We start from the raw sequence: 21,342 nt of genomic DNA on the forward strand, positions 1-21,342 counted from the left end.
AGCATAGGATTGTGAGTAGGCAAAGAAATTGTTTCAGTTCTCTCATCTGGTAGCTCCTGCTTGAGAATAGGACCCAAAGTGTGGATGAGGTCAATCTGACACCTTTTAATCCAAATTAGAAGGAAGAAATTAACTGATTACTATGAATTTTACAAGAGGAAGAAATATGCATAATTAGTCCTGATCTAGGTGTGGGCTCAGTGACCATTGTCTTAGCTTCAGTCTCACAAGGCACCAACAACAACCTTCCTAACACACCTTATAAGTAACTAAAACTTAGAAGAGGCTTATCTGCCTCTGAAAGTTTCTTTGAGAATGCAAATTTCTCTCTGGTTAAATAGTTTATCCTTTTTCCTTTCTTGAGCCAAGGTCTATATAGTGTCTGGGCTGGCCTTAAACTACTTAGCATAGAATTATCTTGAACTTCTGATCCTCCTGCCTCTACCTCTTAAGTTTGGAGATTATGGGTGTGTATATGAAAACATGTATAGTTGTTTTGTTTTGTTTTAATATGGTGGGATATCAAACCCAGGGCTTAATACAAGCTAAGTAAGCATTTTACCAATTGAGCTACATCTCCAACCCTACAATTTTTTTAGATAGGGTCTGATTGTATATCACTGGCTGTCCTGGAACTCACTAAGTAGACCAGACTGGACTTGACCTCAGAGATCAATTTGCCTCTGTCTCCTGAGTACTAGCATTAAAGGCATGTGCCAACACGCCTGGCTTTAGTGTAGATTTCCTATACTACCAGTTCTTTCTTAGATGTTTATTTTATTTTTAGAAAGTGATATATATTCATAAGATTTGAAAAATGCAAATAAAGTCAAAGCATTATTATTATTTATGGATCTGTTCACATATGGTATTCCTGTCACTAGTTTGTAAGCTATTAAACACCCGAGGGACCAATATTTTACTTTTTTTCCATTCCCAGAACCAAGATGCCATACCATCTAAAAGAAGACCATCAGTCTGTTGAGAGTAAGTGAATGAGTGAATAATTTGAAAAATGGACCTACTTTCTCTATGTGAAAGCTGACTGCTGTGAAGTACACCAAAGATTCATTTTTATTTATATGTGCATGCCTGTGTGCAGGTACCTGTGGAGACCAGAAGAGGGCAGAAGATCCTCTGGAGCTGGAGGTACCGGAGGTTGTGAGCCATCAGATGTGGGTGGTAGGACCTATACTCCAATCCTCTACATTGTCAGTAAGCCCTCTTTAACCACAAAGCCATCATTCCAGCCCCATGATAACTACTTATAAATGTACAGTGCTTCAGGGCCACTGCCCATACTAAGAGACTGATAGGCAGGGCTACTGCCACTTGTTTTAATATTTACAAAATTTAAAGCATTTTTAAAATTGCATTTATTTGTTTATTTATTTGTGTGTGTGTGTGTGTGTGTGTGTGTGTGTGCATTCATGCCAGACCTTCAGTGTGCATGTGGAGTAGAGGACAACTTATCAGAGCCTTTTCTCCCTCAGCCACATGGGTTCTGGGGATGAAATTTAGGCTGTCAGGCTTGGCAGCAGGAGCCTTTACTGGCTGAGTCATCTTACTGAAGCACTTATCACAGTTCTGGCTGTCAATCATTTTCCTTCATGCCACTGGTGGATGTGATGGGGACAGATGAACATTTCTTTAACTTGCTTAAGGTGTTTATTGATTTTACTTTAAAATGTTTTCTGTACTTAAAAATGGAAAAAGGGTAGAAATTTGTAGTTCATTTATAGTTCAACTGGATAACAAATGAGGATGAGGTAGTTATAGTAACTCAAAGTTCTGTGTTAAGTAAATAAATAGACCTAATATTTCTCCTCTCAACTATATCTTGACTTCACCACCTTTAATGGGATTAACTTGTGTTTTTTTCTCTGTGTAGCTCTGGCCATCTTGGATCTCCATCTGTAAACCAGGCTGGCCTTGAACTCAGAGATTCTCCTGCCTCTGTCTCCTGAGTGCTGGGATTAAAGGTATGAGCTACCAATGCTCAGTAACTTGTAAAATTCTTAAAACCTAAAGCTTATGAAACGGCTTTGCCATCCAAAAGAACTAGAAACCAATTACAATTTTTCATGTTTTCTAATCTTTCCAATACCATCTATATTATCTAAGTTGATATGAGACCTAGTCATAGGCTAGCAACAGGCTGATCATAGTCCAAAAATTAAAGAATGTCTTATAGGAAGTCGCTTTCGCTCTAGAAGTGGGTGGTCTAGGGTGGAAGAGGCTCTCAACAGACAAAAGAGGATATAGCATACTTGTAATTACCATTGAGTGGGGTTTTCAATGTCAATAAAGGTTTAATCCATGAGGAACCAACACAAACAAGATTAGGCAGCAAGGAGGCAGATAAAATAGCCAGCCAGAAAAAGAACAGGTGGTTGAAATGAAGGCTATAACGGGATGTTGTCTTTTGGGAAAATAAAAAGGGCTGGCTGTTAACATTGACTAGGGGTTCTATGAGGCATTAAAGCATTGCTTTTCAACTTTCCTAATGCTTTAATACAGTTGCTCATGTTGTGGTGACCCCCAGCTGATGGGGGAAGTCCTTCTGTGTGTATGTTTGTAATGACAATAAAGCTACAAGTGACAAGGTTTGTCAAACTCACACCTTAAATCCACATAAAAATAATACAAGTCAGTGGCAGTGAGGAGACTTAGTGTGTAAGGGTGTTTTCTGTGTGTCAATGCAAGCCTCAAGACCTAACTTCAATTCCTGCAACCTTTGTAAAAAGTAGGAGAGAACTGATTCCATTATGTCATCCTCTGCCTCGACAAGTGCTCCGTGGCTCCTGTCCCCCACTCCCCATCCCCCCCCCACTAAAAATTAAAGGTAATAGAAGCCAAATTCTTGTAGTAAAGTTTAAAAAATAGCAACATAAATTACTATGGAATATTCTACAAGAGTACACTTGGACACTTGGGTTTGACCTCTTTACACAACAGCCAGGGTCAGGAACCTTAAAAAAAAAAATCACTTAACCTTTAGGCAGTGGGGGAGCACACCTTTAATCCCAGCACTTGGGAGGCAAGGCAGGCAGATCTCTTGAGTTCGAGGCCAGCCTGGTCTACAGAGCGAGTTCCAGGACAACCAGGACTGTTACACAGAGAAATCGTGTCTCAAAAAACCAAAATCATGTAACTATCCAGAAAGCCTGAAAAAACCGCTTCAGGTCGTATGCATTTGTGGTGGTCTCGTCCAGTAAAACTTGATGATGGTGCAGAAACTGGGGGCCCACTGCAGCGTTCGGGAAGACCTGGATTACATACAGAAGGCCAAACAGGGAGAACGGCGTGAACCGAGAGAAAATACTACGGGAGGCCCACGATGTGGGCGCCGATCTGCTGCCCCACTCCTAGAGGTCCCAGCCCTCCCAGAGGCTTCTTCTGGGGAAGCGAGAAGGGCTAAGGGCGCCCGGATGGCTCACTGACCGCCGGGTCCTTAAGACCTGTGTCCCTCAGTCAGATGTTCCAAGCATGGGCGAGAGCCCTCTCGGCTCCTCCCTCAACACAGGCGGCCGGCGCGACCAAATGTGATTTTCCATAGCTCAGTACCCGGTTGGAGGCCCAAAGCTGGTGTTCTGAAATGGGGGGGGGGGGGGGGGGGACTCCCATGCTACTACGCCTGCGCAAGTATGCGGAAGTTTTCCCAGAGCTCCCTGGAGCGTTGTGGGGGCGGGGCCACAAAGGTGAGGGGCGGAGTCCAATCTTCCACCAGGCTGGCAAACCCTCCCTTAAGGGCAGGTATTTGGGTTTATTCTACTCTACTCTCACTGTTTAATACAAGAGTCTCAAGTTACAATTCAGAGGTTTAATTTTTTTTTTTTAATTTTATGTGTTTGGGTGTTTTGACTGAATGTATGTTTGGGCATCATGTACATGCTCGGTGCCCACGAAGGCTAGAAGTGGGCATCGGATAGATCTCCTATGGAGTTGTGAGACTGAGCCATCGTGTGAATGCTGGGAATCGAATCTAGGTTCTTTGGAAGAGCAGTAAGTGCTTTCAGACACTGAACTGTCACTCAAAATGTGTATTTTGGGGGACCATGAACGGGAAGCTGGATGTCTTAAGAGACCCAGGGAAGAATAAACACGACTTGAAGAGTGCTAGCAAGCCCGGGCAAATATGGTGCTGGCAGACCTTGCCCTTCCCTCTTCCCTCTCCCTTGTAAATCACAAATTATATCCCTAAAGCTGCCCATCAAGGTCTATTCCCATTTTTGGATACTTTTTTATGCCAGACTCATTCCTGAGAATGACTCAACTCCAGCAATGGAAAGCCCCTTTGGTTCACCTAATTAATATACCCAATCAAGATATACCATCACATACTAATCCATTCTAACGCACATACACTTTTTTCTCTTCCTAATAATTACATCTGAAAGGTCATTTGCAGCTGTTTCTTCACTGCTTAGTGAAGGATCTATGAAAACAGGTGTTTAGATGTGGTTTGTGCCTAATCTGGGGGTTCAGCAGGGAACCCCTGCTGTGCAGGGATTTCTTCAAGACTGACAAAAAAAAGTCAATGAAATGATTCCTAACAATATTCTGCCTAGCCCAATCATCACAGGGAGGCTTCCTCCGGCAGGTGATGGGAAGCGATACAGAGAGCCACAGTCAAACGCTAGGTGGAGCTTGGGGAAGGAAATACTGTAGGAGCCAGAGGGTCCAAGGACAACAGGAGAACACAGCCCGCAGAATCAACTAAGTAGGGCTCCTAAGGGCTCGCAGAGACTGAAGCAGCAGTCCCAGAGCCTGCCCGGGTTTGTGCTAGGTCTCTGCATACACAGTGATTGTACACAGCGTTTGTTTAGCTTAGGGTGTTTGAGGCACTCCTAATAGTGGGAGTGAGGGTGTCTCTGACTCTGTCTGTGCTTGGAATCCTTTCCCTCCACTTGGTTGCATCATCTACCCTTGACATGAGGCTTGTGCCTAGTCTCATTGCACCTTGTTATCCTGTATTTGGTTGACAGCCCTGGAAAGCCTGCTCTTTTCTGAAGGGAAATGGAGGAGCAGAGGATCTGGAGCAGAGGGTAGGTAGACATGGGGGGAAGGACTGGAAGAATGGGAGGCTGCGATCAGGATGCATTGTAGAAGAATAAATAAGAAAAATTATTATAGTGGGAGAAGAGAGCAGGAGGGAGGGGGATGCAGGGAGATGGGTGAGAGGACAGAGGAAGAGGAGAGAGAACTGGGAATTGCCTGGGCTTTTGAACCCTCAATCCCATCCCCAGTGACATACTTCCTTCATTCAACAAGGTCTCACCCTCCTTACTTCTCCCCAAACAGTTCCATCAACTGGGAACCAATTATGCAAATAGCCATTTTCATTCAAATCTCCATGTGTATCTGACTGGGTTCTGGATCACACTCAGGTCACAAGGTTTTCATGGCAACTGCTTTCACACAATGAACTGTAGGTGTGTGGAGTTTTCCACTGATACCATGGATCAGCTCTGTCCTGCCAATTGCTCCCAAATAACTATACTGAGCCTTAACATTAACTACAAATGCTCCGTCGATAGCTCAGACTAGTACTTAACCAGCACTTACAACTTATATTAACCCATTTCTACTAATCTATGTGCTGCTCTGAGGCTCATTTACCTCATGTACATACTTCCATCCAGCTTGCTCTGCATCTCATGGCATCTCAGGACCCCTCCTGCTTCTTTTTCCCAGCATTCATTCTCTTAGTCTGATTCTCCTCCTAACGTTATCCTGCTGAGCTAAAGGCCAGTCAGCTTCTTTATTAAACCAATCACAGTGACATATATTCATAGTGTAAAGGAATATTCTACATTTCCCCCCTTTGTCTAAGTAAAAAAGGAAGGTTTTAAATTTAATATAGTAAAATTATATACAACAAAAAAGTTATCAAGTAAGAATCACAGTTACAATATCCAGTCCATTTGCATTTGGCAAATCTAGACAAAATATTCCATCATCTTTCTTATCTTTGTGAGTCTAAAGTTTTATACCTAATTTAACTTTTTATCATAACCAAGGAAAACTTTAAGTCTAATTATCCAGTAGTCTTCAACTCCATCAAAGACCCAAGAAGGGTGCACTGTTACCTACTGACAGGGACTCTACCTGCTTGGACAGTTACTCAAAGTACTTCTGTATCATTGGGGCATCCATCTTTCATCTATGGGCCAAGTATATCTAACAGACATTTTTGAGAAGCAGGGAATTTTGAAGGACTGTTATACCTTGTCTTGGCAAAGTTTGGCAATAGCTTTTTTTCTTTTTTTGCATCCTGTGAGGTCTAGTTTGGACAGTATACTGTCAGCAACTGGGGCAATGGCAGTTTCTTTGCCCAAATGACCAGCTTTTGCCATAAAGAAAGTAAACACCATAAGCAGTTTCTTCGATACCATCATTTTCTTTGAAGTAGTAAATTGGTGCTACCAGGAGCAGAGGTGTCTGTCATGAAAAGCCTTAGGTTACTAAACATATTAAATGCCATATTCTGTAGATCTTTGAAGTGTTTGAAGACCATCAATCTATCTAAATATATCTGTTTAACCTTGAAAACATACCTAATATGACTACAAGATTGATTATTATAGATGACTACTAACTGTATTTATAATTATATATTACATTTTAAATGAATTACATGAACACAATTCCCCAAAAAAGAGTAGAAGCATACATATAGTATAGCAAAAATAACTTTAAATTTGTATCAATAAACCAAATCCATGCCAATGTAAAATATATTGAAATTAATAGTTGTTTTTGGATTAAAATAGATTCAATAATCTCATTTCTATATCATATTCCTTTTTCCTTTAGGAAGAGATCTTTGAATTTAACTCTTTCATTTAGTCTCTCTTTTTTTCTTTTTCCTATGCCCAATAACTTGTAACCAACCTTGCTTAAATGATAACCAACATCCATAACCCATCTTTTGGGAATGTGGGAGTTACTCTCTAGATAACATTGGTATTTGCGGGGTCTGGGGGCTGGGGGACGGGATGACCCTTGAGAAAATAATTTCTTGGCTGGAGTAGTCTGTGAAGCCAGACCACCTCAGCCAGCAGCCTTGAAGTTATTCTGGGTGTAAAATTTTGAGAGAACTAACAGGCATTTTGTGATATTGGATCATCGGGGCCATGCGTTTTCATTGCTGTCTGGTCTCCTTGTTCTGAAAATACATAAACTTTTAAAGGTAACATACATTTCTATACTAATAAAAATATAGACTGTGTGTTGTATACAAGTTAGCCAAAGATGAATTTTATGTTTGAGTAGGTAAAATATACATTAGGAGTCTTGTAGTTTTTCTAGGTTTACTTCTTTATGTCTGTAGTCAGGAGTTTTAGGGGTTCTTCCCTGATCAAAGCTGATCCATATCAACCTGAAATGAATCCACAGTCTCTCATTTCCTCTCCCCTAAAGCAACATTCCCTTTGACTTCCATTTTGAAATTAAGATATTTTTAAAAAATATATAGGTTGGTTTAATCTATCAGCTTACATAATCAAATGTCTCTTAGCAGTTGTCACTCAGTCATCAACAATCAAAAAATTCAAAGACAATGCAATAACATACAGGATACAGACTTCCTGTGTATTTTCCATCTTCACAAGGCTTTTAAAAATATTACATTACTCCTTTTTAAGGACTTTATTATTTTAAATTATATTTTCTTCTATGACTATTTATACCCTTTCAACTTTCTCTCTCAAGCCTTTGTACATTTTTTTTTCTTTTTTGAGATAGGGTTTCTCTGAGGCTTTGGAGGCTGTCCTGGAACTCGCTCTATAGACCAGGCTGGCCTCGAACTCAGAGATCAGCCTGCCTCTGCCTCCTGAGTGCTGGGATTAAAGGCATTCACCACCAAAACCTGGCTGCCTTCGTACATTTTTTAAACACACTGTAACCTGTTTAGAGGTTTCTTTCATCTAAATCTGTCTTTACTGCATATCTGTAGCCTTTTGTCTGCATGAGCAAAACTTAACCATGCCACGCAGCTTAGCTCATGGCCTGCTGGCGGCTTGTTTGTAGTGGTGGCTCAAGTTCACAAGCAGTGGTTGGGAGATATGTCTCTCTACCATGGCCTGTATGAGAGTAAGAAGCTGAATTCGGCTCTGTTTTTGTGTGTTTATAACTTTTTACATGATTTCTAAGGTCTTATGTAGATGTAGGTGTTGGACATTTGGGCACCATTTGTAGGCAGACTCTGTTTTTGTGTGTTTATAACTTTTTAAATTATTTCTAAGGTCTTATGTAGATGTAGGTGTTGGACATTTGGGCACCATTTGTAGGCAGACTTTTCTGTCCTGCCTGCCCACTCCCAAATAACCACAAAGAGACTTATTAATTATAAATGTTCAGCCAACAGTCTAGACTTGTTTTTAACTAGCTCTTATAACATAACCTATATCTATTAATCTAAGTGCTGCCCCAAGTCTCATTTGCCTCCTCTGTGTATTTCCAATCCTGATTGCTCTGCATTCCATGGTGTCTCTGGAGACCCCTCCTGCTTCTTCTTCCCAGCATTCTCAATCTGGTTCTCCCACCTAACCCTATCCTGTCTAGCTTTAGACTTTTAAGCTTATAGCTACCGCTTCTTTATTAAACCAGCCACAGTGACATATTCATAGTGTGAAGGAATATTCCATAATGAGCCATCTTTACTGGCCCATAATATCAACTGCTGTGCATTGATTTTCATTTATTCACAAAGGCCTTTGACACTCACGAATCTACAAAAAATAATTTATTAATAAACGATAGTGGATTATTCTGTGCCTTCGGCGTCCTCGGCTGCTTCACTCTCTTCTGCTTCAGTGGCCGACGCTTTCGTGGCCAGCGTCACTACCACTTCTTCCTTGACCTCCCTGGAAGAAGAGCAATGCCAAAGCTTTCAAACTTTGAAATCAGCAAGTTACCCTTAACTCCTCATTTGAGCCAGACGTTTACCTTGATACATCCTGAATGGTAATTTCCTCCATTGCAGAGGACCCCGTGGCCTGTAGATCCTCAGACATGCTTTCCTTTCGTGTGTCACGTCTGAATATATCTGTAAGCCACTGTGGCCACCTCAGCCAGGCAGATCTTTCCTAGGAAACAGAAAGGGAGACATTAGTTCTGCTAACCCCTTGCCCCTTCACCACAGCCCCGAGTCTCAGGCTTACCTGACTCTCACTGTCCTTGTAGCATTTCTTACTCCTTGGAAGAAAACACATGCAGAAGACAGTTAGTGACTGTGTCATTGTTTTGCATATCTCTCTGGGGGACATCCTGGCTCTCCCCATAACAAAAATCACGCCACCACTTGAGAACAATTCCATGCACGTTTGGCTTCTGGGAACCTTTCCAAGTCTGTTCTAAGGGCCCCACAATGCCTCTGGGGAGATCTTTGTATGTGCCTTGTGCTAAAGAATAGCAAAGTGCCAGCATGGCAAAAACCCCACTTATTCCAGTGAACAAACTTATCCCTTTGAAGAAACCACCCTGGGCAGGAGCATTTTGCTCTCCTTTAGAACAGCTCTCACATGCAGGCTTGCTGAGGTGAGGAGGGGCTGCTTCCTGCTTGCCTAGCTGCTTCCTCCTCCAAGTGCAATGCCCAGGACCACAGCACAGCTCACAGACTCACAGATTTCACCCTGCAGACTGCCTCTGATGAGTGAGTTGTGAGATGTTTAAAGGGCTTGACTGGCTGGGCATGGTGGATCATAGCTATGATGCCTGTACTTGGGAGGCTAAAACAAGAGTTTGGGGCCAGCCAGGTGGTGGTGCATGCCTTTAATCCCAGCACCTGGGAGGCAGAGGTAGGCAGGCAGATCTCTGTGAGTTCAAGGCCAGCTTCAGTTACATAGCATAGTGAGTTTCAGTCCAGCCTAAGTATGAAACCCTGTCTAAAAAAAAAAAGGCAGCAAAGTACATGACTAGCACCAACACACACATTGGCTACCTTTTCTGAATTCAAGAACAATTAGAAAATTCAGAGTGCACTTTCCAGATATATATGCTATACAGATCTGAAATGAATTATACCCAAAGCCTGAGCACAATGGAATTAAAAACAAGGTCCCCACCAGGAAGACTGGTCCTCTTTCTGACATGCCCTAGAGAGTGACCACAGGACCAGACATTTCTTCCATTCCTACATTTCCTCATTAGAAGAAAGGTAACTGTTGTCCATATTCTTTCCTGGCTATAGTTCTATGAGGTTTGCATCACTCAAAGAATAGGCTCAGAAGGTGACCAAAGGATGAGAAGATGGGGTTTCTTCTTCTATGTAGGCAGGGCTCATGCTCTACTCATAGCCCTGCACTCTAACACGGTGGGCTCCCCTGCTTCTTCCCCAAAGCATCCAGTTTTGGAGTCTCTGGCTGAAGCAGATGACATTAGCAAAAGCTGGTACAGCCCAAACCTGTGGGTTTCCACTCTCTTTCTTTGAAGGCCTGGTGACGCTGGAGCTACTGATAGTTCCAGGTGCCTCTTTGGGAGCCAGGCAAAACAACAGAGAGGATAATATTATTTCTGGCAATTTTCTCCCTGTCAGGTGGGGGAATTAGGTGAATTTTGAGTTCTCTGCTAAAACTCTCATGTTCTCCTTGAAAGGTTGTCTCATATTTACCCTGTGGGCTTCTCTTCATCTCCCTCTTTTGCTCTGTGGGAATAAACCTGTTTGGGGAGAAAACACGATTCTGATTATCACAGTGACCACTGTCTCTAAATCTACTCATTCCTTTTGTTTACCTAAAGTCTGACCTCCTCGCTGAGCACAGGAACACACTCTGATGTTCTTTGTCTCTTCACAATAGTGATTTTAAGGTTTTACTTACTATATTGTCCTCACTATTTTAGATAAAATTCAGCAAATAATTCCTAATAAAATAATTTGTTAAAAGTGAAAAGTATGAATATCTTTTCCTATTCTGTCAGGTGCCTTTTTGTCTTGTTGACTGTGTCCTTTGCCTTATAGAAGCTTCTCAGTTTCAGGAGGTCCCATTTATTAATTGTCGATCTCAGTGTCTGTGCTACTGGTGTTATGTTCAGGAAGCAGTCTCCTGTACCAATTAGTTCAAGGGTGCCTCCCACTTTCTCTTCTAAGAGGGTCTGTGTAGCTGGATTTATGCTGAGGTCTTTGATCCATTTGGACTTAAGTTTTGTGCATGGTGATAGACATGGATCTATCTGTAGTCTTCTACATGCCAGCATCCAGTTATGCCAGCACCATTTGTTGAAGATGCTTTATTTTTCCATTGTATCATTTTAGCTTCTTTTGTCAAAAATCAAGTAATATGTTGATGTGTATCTGACAGAGGCCTGATCTCCAAGATTTACAAAGAACTCAAGAAGCAAGTCTCCAAAACACCAAAATATCCAATTAAAAAGTGGGGTATAGATCTAAATAGAGAATTCTCAATAGAGTTGTCTAAAATGACTCAGAGACACTTAAGAAAATGCTCAACATCCTTAGGCATTAGGGAAATGCAAATCAAAACAACTCAAAGATGCCATCTCACTCCTTTCAGAATGGCTACAATAAAAAACACCAACACAGCTTATGCTGGAGAGGATGTGGAGAAAGGAGAACACTCCTCCACTGCTGGTGGGAATGCAAACTTGTACAACCACTTTGTAAATCAGTATGGAGGTTTTTCTGGAAAATGGGAACCAGTATACCTCAAGATTCAGCAATTCCACTCTTAGGCATATACCCAAAGGATACACATTCATACAACAAGGATGTCTGTTCCAGAATGTTCATAGCAGCATTATTTGTAATAGCCAGATCCTAGAAGCAACCTAGATGCCCCTCAACTAAAGAGTGGATAGAGAAAATGTGGTAAATTTACACAGTGGAGTACTACTCAGCACAAAAACACAATGGAATCTTGAAATTTGCAGGCAAATAGATGACACTAGAAGAAACCATTCTTAGTGAGGTAACTCAGTCACAAAAAGACAAACATGGTATGTACTCACTCATATATGGATTTTAGACATGAATCAGGGGAGTACCAGCCTACAATACCATCACCAGAGAGTCTGGGAACCAGGGAGTACCCTAAGAGAGATATGCATGATACCCCAGAGAAGGGGAATGGGACAGGATCTCCTGAGTGGACTGGGAGCACGGGGGGGGAGGGAAAAGGAAGCTGGGGTAAAGTGAGGGAGAGAAGAGAAGGGGAGAGGAGGACATGAGGGAGCAGGAAAGTTGAGTCAGGGGAAGAATAGAGGAGAGCAGGATGAGAGATACCATAATAGAGGGAGTCATAGGTTTGAGGAGAGATCTGGCACTAATGAGATTCCCAGAGATTTACAAGGATGACACTAACTGGCAATCTAAGCAATAGTGGAGAGACTACCTTAAATGCCCTTCCCATATAATGAGATTGATGACTACCTTGTATGCCATTCTGGAATCTCCATCCAGTGGTTAATGGAAGCAGAGGCAGACACCCACAACTAAACACTGAACTGAACTCCTGGAAACCAGTTGCAGTGAGGAGGAGTGATAAGCAAAGGGGTCATGACCAGGCGGGTGAAGTCTACAGAAACAGCTGACCTGAACAAGGGGTTGCTCATGGACCCCAGATGGCTGAGAGGCCATCATGGGACTGACCCGGACCCCCTGAACATGGGTGTCAACAAGGAGGTCTCGGCAAGCTTTGGGAACTTGAGTACTAGATCAGTATTTATCCCTGGCATCCGAATAAACTTTGGGAGCCCATTCCACATGGAGGGATGCTCTCTCAGCCTGGATACAAGGGGAGGGCCTAGGCCCTGCCATGGACAATATGACAGACTTTGGAGATCCCCCATGAAGGGCCTCACCCTCCTTAGAGAGTCGATTGGGGATTGGATGGGGAGTTGGAGAGGAGGGGAGGGAGAGGGAGCTGGGATCGACACGGGAAGCACATTTGTTTATAATTTAAATAAATAAAAATAAAAAATAAAAAACTGAAAAGTATGAATTTTTCTGAGACAGGGTTTCTCTATTTCACAGTGTTGGCTGTTCTGGAACTAACTCTGTAGAGCAGGCTCGGTCTGGAACTCACAGAGATCTGCCTGTCTCTGCTTCCTGAGTGCTGGGATTAATGCTGAGCACCACCATGCCCAGCCAGCTGAAACATATTTTTAACTTCATCAAATTATATGCTAAAGCCTAACCAATGGCACTGTTTGAGAAATCAAGAACAAGAGCAGATTGTCACTATTACTGCAATAGGGTATCCCTGCCAAGACAGTCTCAATGCAATAAGGAAAATAAATTTGTGCAGTCATATATTATTTATGATTTATTAAAGCATTAAGCTGAAGATAAGAAAAGCAAAGCAGCCAAGCCACTAGCTCTTACCTCTGCCTCAGGATGAAAGGGTTGATCCTGCCTCCACGAGCTCTCACCAAGCCTGACTGCTGCCTTTCCTCAGTGTGGCTGGAGAATCAATGTCTGATGCTGACTACTGAAGACCCTGTTCCTATCTTTTATACTCCTCTAGTGCTGGGCTTAAAGGTGAGAGTCTGTTTCTCTTTTAGACTGATTCAATCTTGTGTATCCCTGGGTGGCCTTGAACTCAAAGAGATCATCTGCCTTTAACTCCTGAGTCCTAGGATTAAAGGTGCATGGCATCACTGCCTGACTTCTATGGCTAACTAGTATGGCTGGCTTTGTTATTTTGATCTCCAGTGGCTTTAATAAATCATAGACAATATATCACTACAAATGGGGAAGACATGTTTGGAAGAAAGGGGAAAAACTAGCATTATTTATATTAGAAAGAGCAGACAACCAAAAAGTGAAAGAGATCAACTAAAATTGAATGAGAAGTAGTATGAAAAGTCAGTGGGATGGCAAGTCACAAAATGAAGATTTCGGCACAAAAGGAAGATCTCAACACACCAACCCCAGTGACTTCTCATGTCCTCAACACAAACTAGAAACTATAAACACAGCAGCAATGCAGATGCAGAAAGTATCAGAGAGTAAGCTTAAGATGTGAAAGCTCTATGTGACAAGAGTTCCACTACTCTTCTGGAGGACATTAGAAGGAACGACAGGCCAGCCTTGCCTACAGTTTCAGAAAGTAGAAGAACCGCATCAGAGAACTGGCTCGGCTGCAACTAAACCTGAGTCCAATCCCTGGGATCCACATGGTGGGAAGGCAAGAACTGACTCCCTCTGACCTTCTCATGTGTGTCCTCTACATATAAGATAAACTCTCTATATAGATTAGACTGACCTTGTACTCAGAGAGATCCGTTTGTCTCTGCCTCTCAACTAATACATATTTTTTAAATTTAAAAAGCCAAGGCTGGAGAGATAGATCAGCAGTTAAAAGCACAGGCTACTACTCTTCCAGAGGACTTGGGTTTGATTTCCAGCACCCAGCAACTTAACAACTGTTTGTACCTCTAGTTCCAGGAGTTCCACATACCCTTGGGGCCTCTGAAGGCATCACACGCCATGTGGTGTATAGACATACATGCAGGCAAAACACCCAAACAAACACACATATGCACACATGCATACTCTCACACTTGCAAAATAAAAATAATAAATCTATAAAAGAATATTGCAAAATTATATACTAATTTAGGAGGAAAGGGATTCCCTGCCTCAACCCTACTTAAAAACAAACAGATAAACACATTCTAGAAAGATTAAAAAACAGAAAGCTGCTGGGTATGATGGCTCATGTGACCCTACCACTAGGGAGGTGAAGGCAGGAGGATAAAAAGTTGAAAGTCAGGTTACCTAGTGAGTTTCAGGCTAACCTGTACTACATGAGACCTTGTCTCAAAGAAACAAACAAGAAAAAAAATCAAGAGAGAAACATGTACAAATGACAACATAGTGTTAGGAAAGTATGATGATATATTATTTATACCTTATTAAAGATTGTCTGAGGATTCAGAAAGCAAAATCAGCCACAAGCCATAGAAGTCAGGCTCACACCTTTAATCCCAGCAGCCAAAAGCTAGGAGGTAGTGGTACACACCTTTAATCCTAGGACTCAGGATTAGGAGGTAGATGGATCTCTGTGAGTCCAAGGCCACCCAGATCTACACAAGACTGATCCAGTCCTAAAGAGAAACAGCTCACACAAAGATGATCTCAGCACCTGGGATCACATGTCTTTAATCCCAGCATTAGGGAGGTATATAAGACAGGAGCAAGGTCTCAGTATCAGGCATTCGTTCTCCAGACTCATTGAGGAGAGGAGGCATTCATTCTCCAGTCATGGTGAGAATAGGAACGTCCCAGCCCTTCTAGAGGTAAGAGCTCTCTGGTAGCTTGCTTTGCTTCCCTTATCTTCAGATTGAACCCGAATATCTGTCTCTGGGTAATTTATTTATCCTGTTACAGGTAAGTGCTAGAAAGTCGTAGCAGAAAGTGCCTGGACTCCCTGAGGTGACAAACCCTCTATAGAAGAGCATAACGCACACAGGAGGCACAGGCTGGTTATGATGAGTGGCTTTGGCTAGAGACACTTTCTTTTCCCACTGGGTTGTGTTTCCATGAAATAGATTAATGCTTCGGGTGGTTTCCAATGGTTTCCTTGTTCTCCCACACTCCCAATACTTCCTGTTTGTCTCTAAGGAGGTGAAACTGACCAGTGGTGTGAAGGGTCAGTGAAGGCTTCAGGAACAGGGGACCCGGAGCTCTACTCTTGGAGTGGCCACCTAAGTTGCTCTTTCATCCTAGGAGAGTCTTGAGAAAATCTTCCCGGAAGGGTCAGTGATTAGATCAGACAAGGAATGGAGAACTCTGGCCTGCGCTCAGCAGGCACAAGTGCTAACATTCCTAAGGATGCCAAAGGCTTCTGCCCATGGAGCTGGGACTAGACAGATCTTTTCCTCCACACATTTATTTGTAAAACTACTTCTATTTTCTCTATCATCATTTCTTTAAGGTAAAGGGTAGTAAGCTTTCATTACTTGGCCACAAGATAGTTAGGTAGTTGTTCTATTATCATTTATTAATTTTCCACCACTGACTAAACTATTAAAGGGTGACATCTCTTTTTTTTTAAAGATTTATTTATATATTACATATACAGTGTTCTGCATACATGCCGGAAAAGGCACTAGATTGAATTGTAGATGGCTGTGAGCCACCATGAGGTTGCTGGGAATTGAACTCAGAACCTCTGGAAGAGCAGTCAGTGCTCTTAACCTCTGAGCCACCTCTCCAGCCCCAAAGGGTGACATCTCAAAGGTTTTAGTGTCTAGGAATGTAGCTCACACTCAGCATGCACAGTCCATAGCTAAGTCCTCAGACCCCAGTCCCTGCATTCAAATGACTGGAGCATTGGTTTGTCCATTGCTTTTATGTTTGTCACTATTTAATCTGTATTTTTAGATAGAATTTCTTATATTCCTGGCCCAGATTCCCTAAACTGCTAAGAATGACTGTGAACTCTGGATCTCCCTGATTTTGTTTCCCAAGAGCTCAGGCTATGGGAGTGTGCCAAACATCTTTCTCTGCTGTTATTTTAAGTAAGTACTGGATTGTATCATTCTCCATAGTGGAACTAATGGAACGCTTCACTTCTCTTCTTTGAACACCACTGCTATCTACTACAGGCAAAACACTGGGCATGCTTGCTGTTCTTACAGAGTCCATCATTTAAACTGGCAGAAGAAATAATGAAAATATGAATAAAGGCAAGCACAGGGTGAATTGTACACACAACTAAAGAGCAATATAGGACTTCACAGATAATTCCTGGGAGGTTGCACCCACAGCAGGTGTGCAGGTGCTGTCTATGCAGTGGCCAGAGGACATCCTCCCAGGGGGTTCATGAACTGACCCCATGTTGATCTCTGCCCTCTAGGCTCAAAATTCACCATCCTCATTGACAGAGAACTTTCCACTGCTCCCACAGAGTCTCGCACCAACACCACCCATCTTACACCAAATCAATGTTACACAGTGACCTGACATTGATGAGTCCTGCTTCACAGACAGAATACCTGTGAACACATGGGGACATTATTACTTGTAGACAGAGAGGGTAAGTGGCTCAGGTTTTCAGTTCACAGGTTCTAAATCTATTACACAGACAGGGTATATTCTGGACACATGAATGTGTGGCAGGATTCCTGCGGGCCTGGTGCCAGAATGTTAGCCCTAATCCATCTTATGTTTAGCAGATACCCTTTGTTTCTCTTGTTCCCCTATAGGAATCTTGTCTGAGAGTTTCCCAAGGATGCAAAGCCTATGTAAAACTTGGTTCGGGGAAACCTGGAAAACTGTTTCCTGATGTAACCCTGGGCTAGGGGAAAGTACTTCAGTCCATAGAGACTGGAGACGCCTGCAGCCATAAACGGCTAAGTACATTCTTAAGGTATCTCTGAGCCTTCTTTCAATGGACCTGCATGAACCCACACCCACTCCACCACACCTTCAATATCAATGGACTGTTGTTCTTACCACAACGAGACAGAAGATGATAATCAAAACTGTGACTACTGCAGTTATAGATACTGCCAAGATGACTTTGTTGTTGTAGCTGAATCCTGGAACTTCTTTTGCACGCTGGAATATATAAAATAAATGACATTTGTGTGGTTGTTAGATAATAATAAAGTAAAAAGAATGCAAGAAGGGGAAGGCTAATTGTTCAAAATTCATTCTTGAGCTGTGCATGGTAGCTTATGTATATAATCAAGCAATTGGAAAGTTAAGATAGGAGGACTGCCCTGAGTTCAAGATCAACCTAGAATACCAGGTAAGTTCCAAGATAACTTGGATTACACATTAAGACTTTGACTCAATAACACTAAGAGATGGACTTGGTGATGTGGCACACACTTTTAATCCTAGCACTCTGGAGGCAGAAGCAGATGAATCTCTTCAAGTTCAAGGCCAGCCTGGTCTACATAGCAATTTCCAGGCTAGACATAACTAAGTAGTGAGACCTTATCTCAAACAAAACAAAACAAAATTCCCCAACAAACCAATAAACAAAAATATAACTATGGGCTACAGTATGTAGCTTAGTGGTCAAATTCTTGCATAATATATATATATATATATATATATGGTCCTAAATTTAATCCCCAACACTGTGAAACAAAATGACAATAAGAAAAAAAAAGCTAATATGAATTCTCTACTTCAGTGTCATGCATATCCTAAAAGAACATACCAAATTGAATGTGCTACCTATCTAATGCAGTTATTTTATTTTGTGTTTTAGGTTGGTTTCTGTCAAAGATTTAGAAGCACAGTGGGAATCGCTGTCTTGGCTGGGCTAGAGTTACATAGCCAATACAAGATCTAGAGCGGGAGCCTCTGGTCTTTCTGCTTAAATGACTGAGAAGGATAGGTCACGTTCCAGCACTGTCCTCACCTGACTTGGTTCCAGACCCTTCGGTTCACCTTGGGCTTCTATATTCTCATTGATGTAGTTTCCACTTTTCCACTGGTCTGTATCCCATTCGGTCCTAGACAACTTTAATTCTTGTTGCTCACTGAGAAGTTTCATCAGGAGGCCTGTTCTGGAGATGAGTTTGGCACAGGACAGTTGCACGCTGGGTTCAGAGCAGTCCATCTTCAAAGTTCTGATAACATGAGAAATAAGCCTTCTCACATCGCTGTTGGGGATGAGGGGCTGCAGCTGCTGGTTTAGCTGAGATTCAAAGTGTTCACCCGGTGACATCAACAACACTGGGTAAGGAAATTCTTTGAAATGCTCATGTGAGTTGAAATGGTCATGTGAGTCGAAATGGTGATGTGTGTCAGATTCCAACATGAGGTTTAAAGGTGGCTCTTTGGTTTGCTGAACAGTTGGTATTAAATTGGATGGAGGCACATCAGACTCTACAGCAGGAATCTCAGGGGGTATATTCTCTGATGCAGCTTCTTCAGGTAAAATGATGGGTGGTTCAATGATGTTTTCTTCACTATTATCTGTTATATCCTGGTTTTCTTCAAGAAATTTTTCTGTAGGAGGTTCTGAAGTAGCATATGATTCTGAAAAAGGCTTTTCTGCAAAACTCAGGTCTCCTACAGATGAAAAGAATCCTCGTGAAGGGGAATTTACCAGGCTTATCAATGCAGAGGATGCTGGCCTCTTTGCAATCAACTGGAAATGAGATTTTTTCTTCCTAAGGTTTCCATGTCTCTTTTCAGACTGTAAACTAGGGTTAGACCCCGTCATTCTTTTCACATTGGCATTTGCCCTTTCTAAAACAAAAATGGTGTAAGACAAGTCTTTTCGTCTATCTATGAACTCAGGTAGCGAATTTGTAGTGGGGGCTTTGTCCACCAGGGACGGTTCTGGGGAAGAAGACACTGCCTCCCCGGGTTCTGTTGGAAGCACTGGCTCTGAGTGGAAGGAATTTCCCACTAACTTCCTGGGCTTCTGCACCAGACTGAACTGCTGCAGCTCTGTGGTGCGTGGGCCTCTGAGCTGCCCATCTTTGGCGATGTTCTCCACAGGTGTCCGGACACTCTGCTTACTCCACAGGCTCTTGTCACTCACTTCCTTGAAGTGCCTTTTCTGTATGCTTCCTGTCCCCTTGAGCACTGTGTCCATCCTGTGGAGGAGTCCTTTCTCTGCCTTCTCAATCTCTGCAAGACTGTCTTCCTCTGCACGGCCAGGCTCCCATCTCTTTTCAAATATTTCTCGCTTAAACTTTTTACCTGCATTACTAGACTTCTCCTTATGTACTACAGGTTTCCCTTCCTTTTTAACCTCGTCAATTTCTGCATCTAACAAATTTTCTAGAAAATAAAGTTTATTCAATTTATTTTTGAAAGTGAAGTTACCGGACTCAGATTCATTTGTAAGAGAAAGACTGTCTGTATCATTCTGCAAAGATCCCAAGGAATTATCTGAATCTTGTTCATGAGAAAACAGCAGTTTAATATATGGTAACATTGTTGATACTACATCTTCTAGATTTCCCTCAGAAAAATATGGCAGTATGTAATTTAGTGCACTCATAACATCATTTTCATCACTAAAGTCGATCTCTTCCTCCATGGAGCTTGAGTAACTGCCATTTTCTTTGTCTGAATAGCCCCTCTCTGGTTCAATAATGAGCTCTGTACTGGTGTTCTCCTTCCGGGTCTGCAACACCTTCATGAATGCTCCTTCAGGGTTCCCTATAGATGCTTCTTCAACTGTCAAAAAGGAAGAGATTGACTTAGTCAGAGAATATTTTTAGTCCTTTCTCAGTCCACAGCCATACATTGTAGTCAAATAAATTAGGGCCAGCAAATGCTGGTGTGCTGTTAGTGTGTGTGGGAAATAAATCTAAACTTTAACCCTGGGAAATGGCAGCAACAGAAAGAAATTGCCACTGGCAAAGTAGTCACCTTCTAGGAATACTGCACAGAGTGCACTCAGGAAGTCTATTCAAGATAGCCAATTGACCAGTAGAGACCCAGGGCCTGAAGACAATGCCAGTTTCTCTGCATGTCTGATTGACCTGCAGAGAACTTCCACAGACTCCTACATCCACACTATCCTGCCTCAGATGTGAAAGGTCCACTAGGTTCCTCTCTCTCCATTTTTTCAACGTGAACTGTGTTGATGTGCCCACATCTGATCATGATGGCAGACATCCTTTGAGGGCAGAAATGCTAAGGCAGGTGCCTCTCATCCAGTTAGCCACCCAATTTCTTCCTGTAGACTCGGTTGCCAGGAATTCTAGCTCCTGCAACAGAAGCATCCTATCTGTGCATTTTTCTGGTTCTTTTCTTATATTTGGGGAGAGGAGGTTATGAGGTACAGGTGAAGACATGTTTAATGTCCTGGGTTTATTCCTATGTACAATCCATTTACAAAACAATAGCAATTTCTCACTTCATGTCTCATTCTTCCAGCTCCATGTGGGAATACTGCAAAGTTTCTGGTAGTGTGAAGGTCAAGTGGACCACTGTGTTTCTTTCCCAGGAGAATTAAGAGGATTGTGGGTGAAGCCCTAAGGGAGTAGTGAAAGGAAAAATGTAGGCCTGTAGACAGCCTAGAATTAGGGAGAGAGAACTCAAGCATGAGATGGCAGACATTGACACTTCTGATGTGTAAAAGAAGGGAAATGATTACTTGCCATTTCTGGGGAAGAAAAGAATAATGTAATTGGTTAAAACTTTTTAAATTAAAAATAAGTAGCATCTTATTTATAGAGACAGCCAAATGCTAATTCTATTTATCTTCCCCAGATCAAGGCTAATGACCTGCATTCAATGTATTTAGATAAGACAGCTGTAATATTTTGGAATGAAGTTATTGCTAGCAAACCTAACATACAGAAAAATATTTTAGGGCCAAGCACAAGCTATACCATGGGGTTTTATCCCTGTCTGCTTTTAAAATTAAGAGAAAATGAAATGAGATA

At 42.1% G+C, this 21,342-nt stretch overlaps 1 protein-coding gene across 1 annotated transcript in view; it reads right to left on the reverse strand.

The window, feature by feature from the left end:
* Positions 1 to 8,734: 8,734 nt before the first annotated feature.
* Positions 8,735 to 21,342, reverse strand: part of LOC101835842 (leucine-rich repeat-containing protein 37A3-like) — a 66,164-nt gene continuing 53,556 nt past the window's right edge. The window contains exons 9-14 of the mRNA XM_040748065.1: positions 18,348 to 20,125; positions 17,426 to 17,530; positions 10,616 to 10,662; positions 9,168 to 9,201; positions 8,953 to 9,092; positions 8,735 to 8,870 (exon numbers count right to left, since the gene is read on the reverse strand). Coding sequence (XP_040603999.1) covers positions 8,771 to 8,870; positions 8,953 to 9,092; positions 9,168 to 9,201; positions 10,616 to 10,662; positions 17,426 to 17,530; positions 18,348 to 20,125 — 2,204 coding nt within the window. The 3' untranslated portion in view covers positions 8,735 to 8,770. The remainder of the gene's footprint in view (positions 8,871 to 8,952; positions 9,093 to 9,167; positions 9,202 to 10,615; positions 10,663 to 17,425; positions 17,531 to 18,347; positions 20,126 to 21,342) is intronic.

The sequence above is a fragment of the Mesocricetus auratus genome, unplaced genomic scaffold, assembly GCF_017639785.1.
Source record: "Mesocricetus auratus isolate SY011 unplaced genomic scaffold, BCM_Maur_2.0 Super-Scaffold_100007, whole genome shotgun sequence".
In the NCBI taxonomy this organism is placed as follows: Eukaryota; Metazoa; Chordata; class Mammalia; order Rodentia; family Cricetidae; genus Mesocricetus; species Mesocricetus auratus.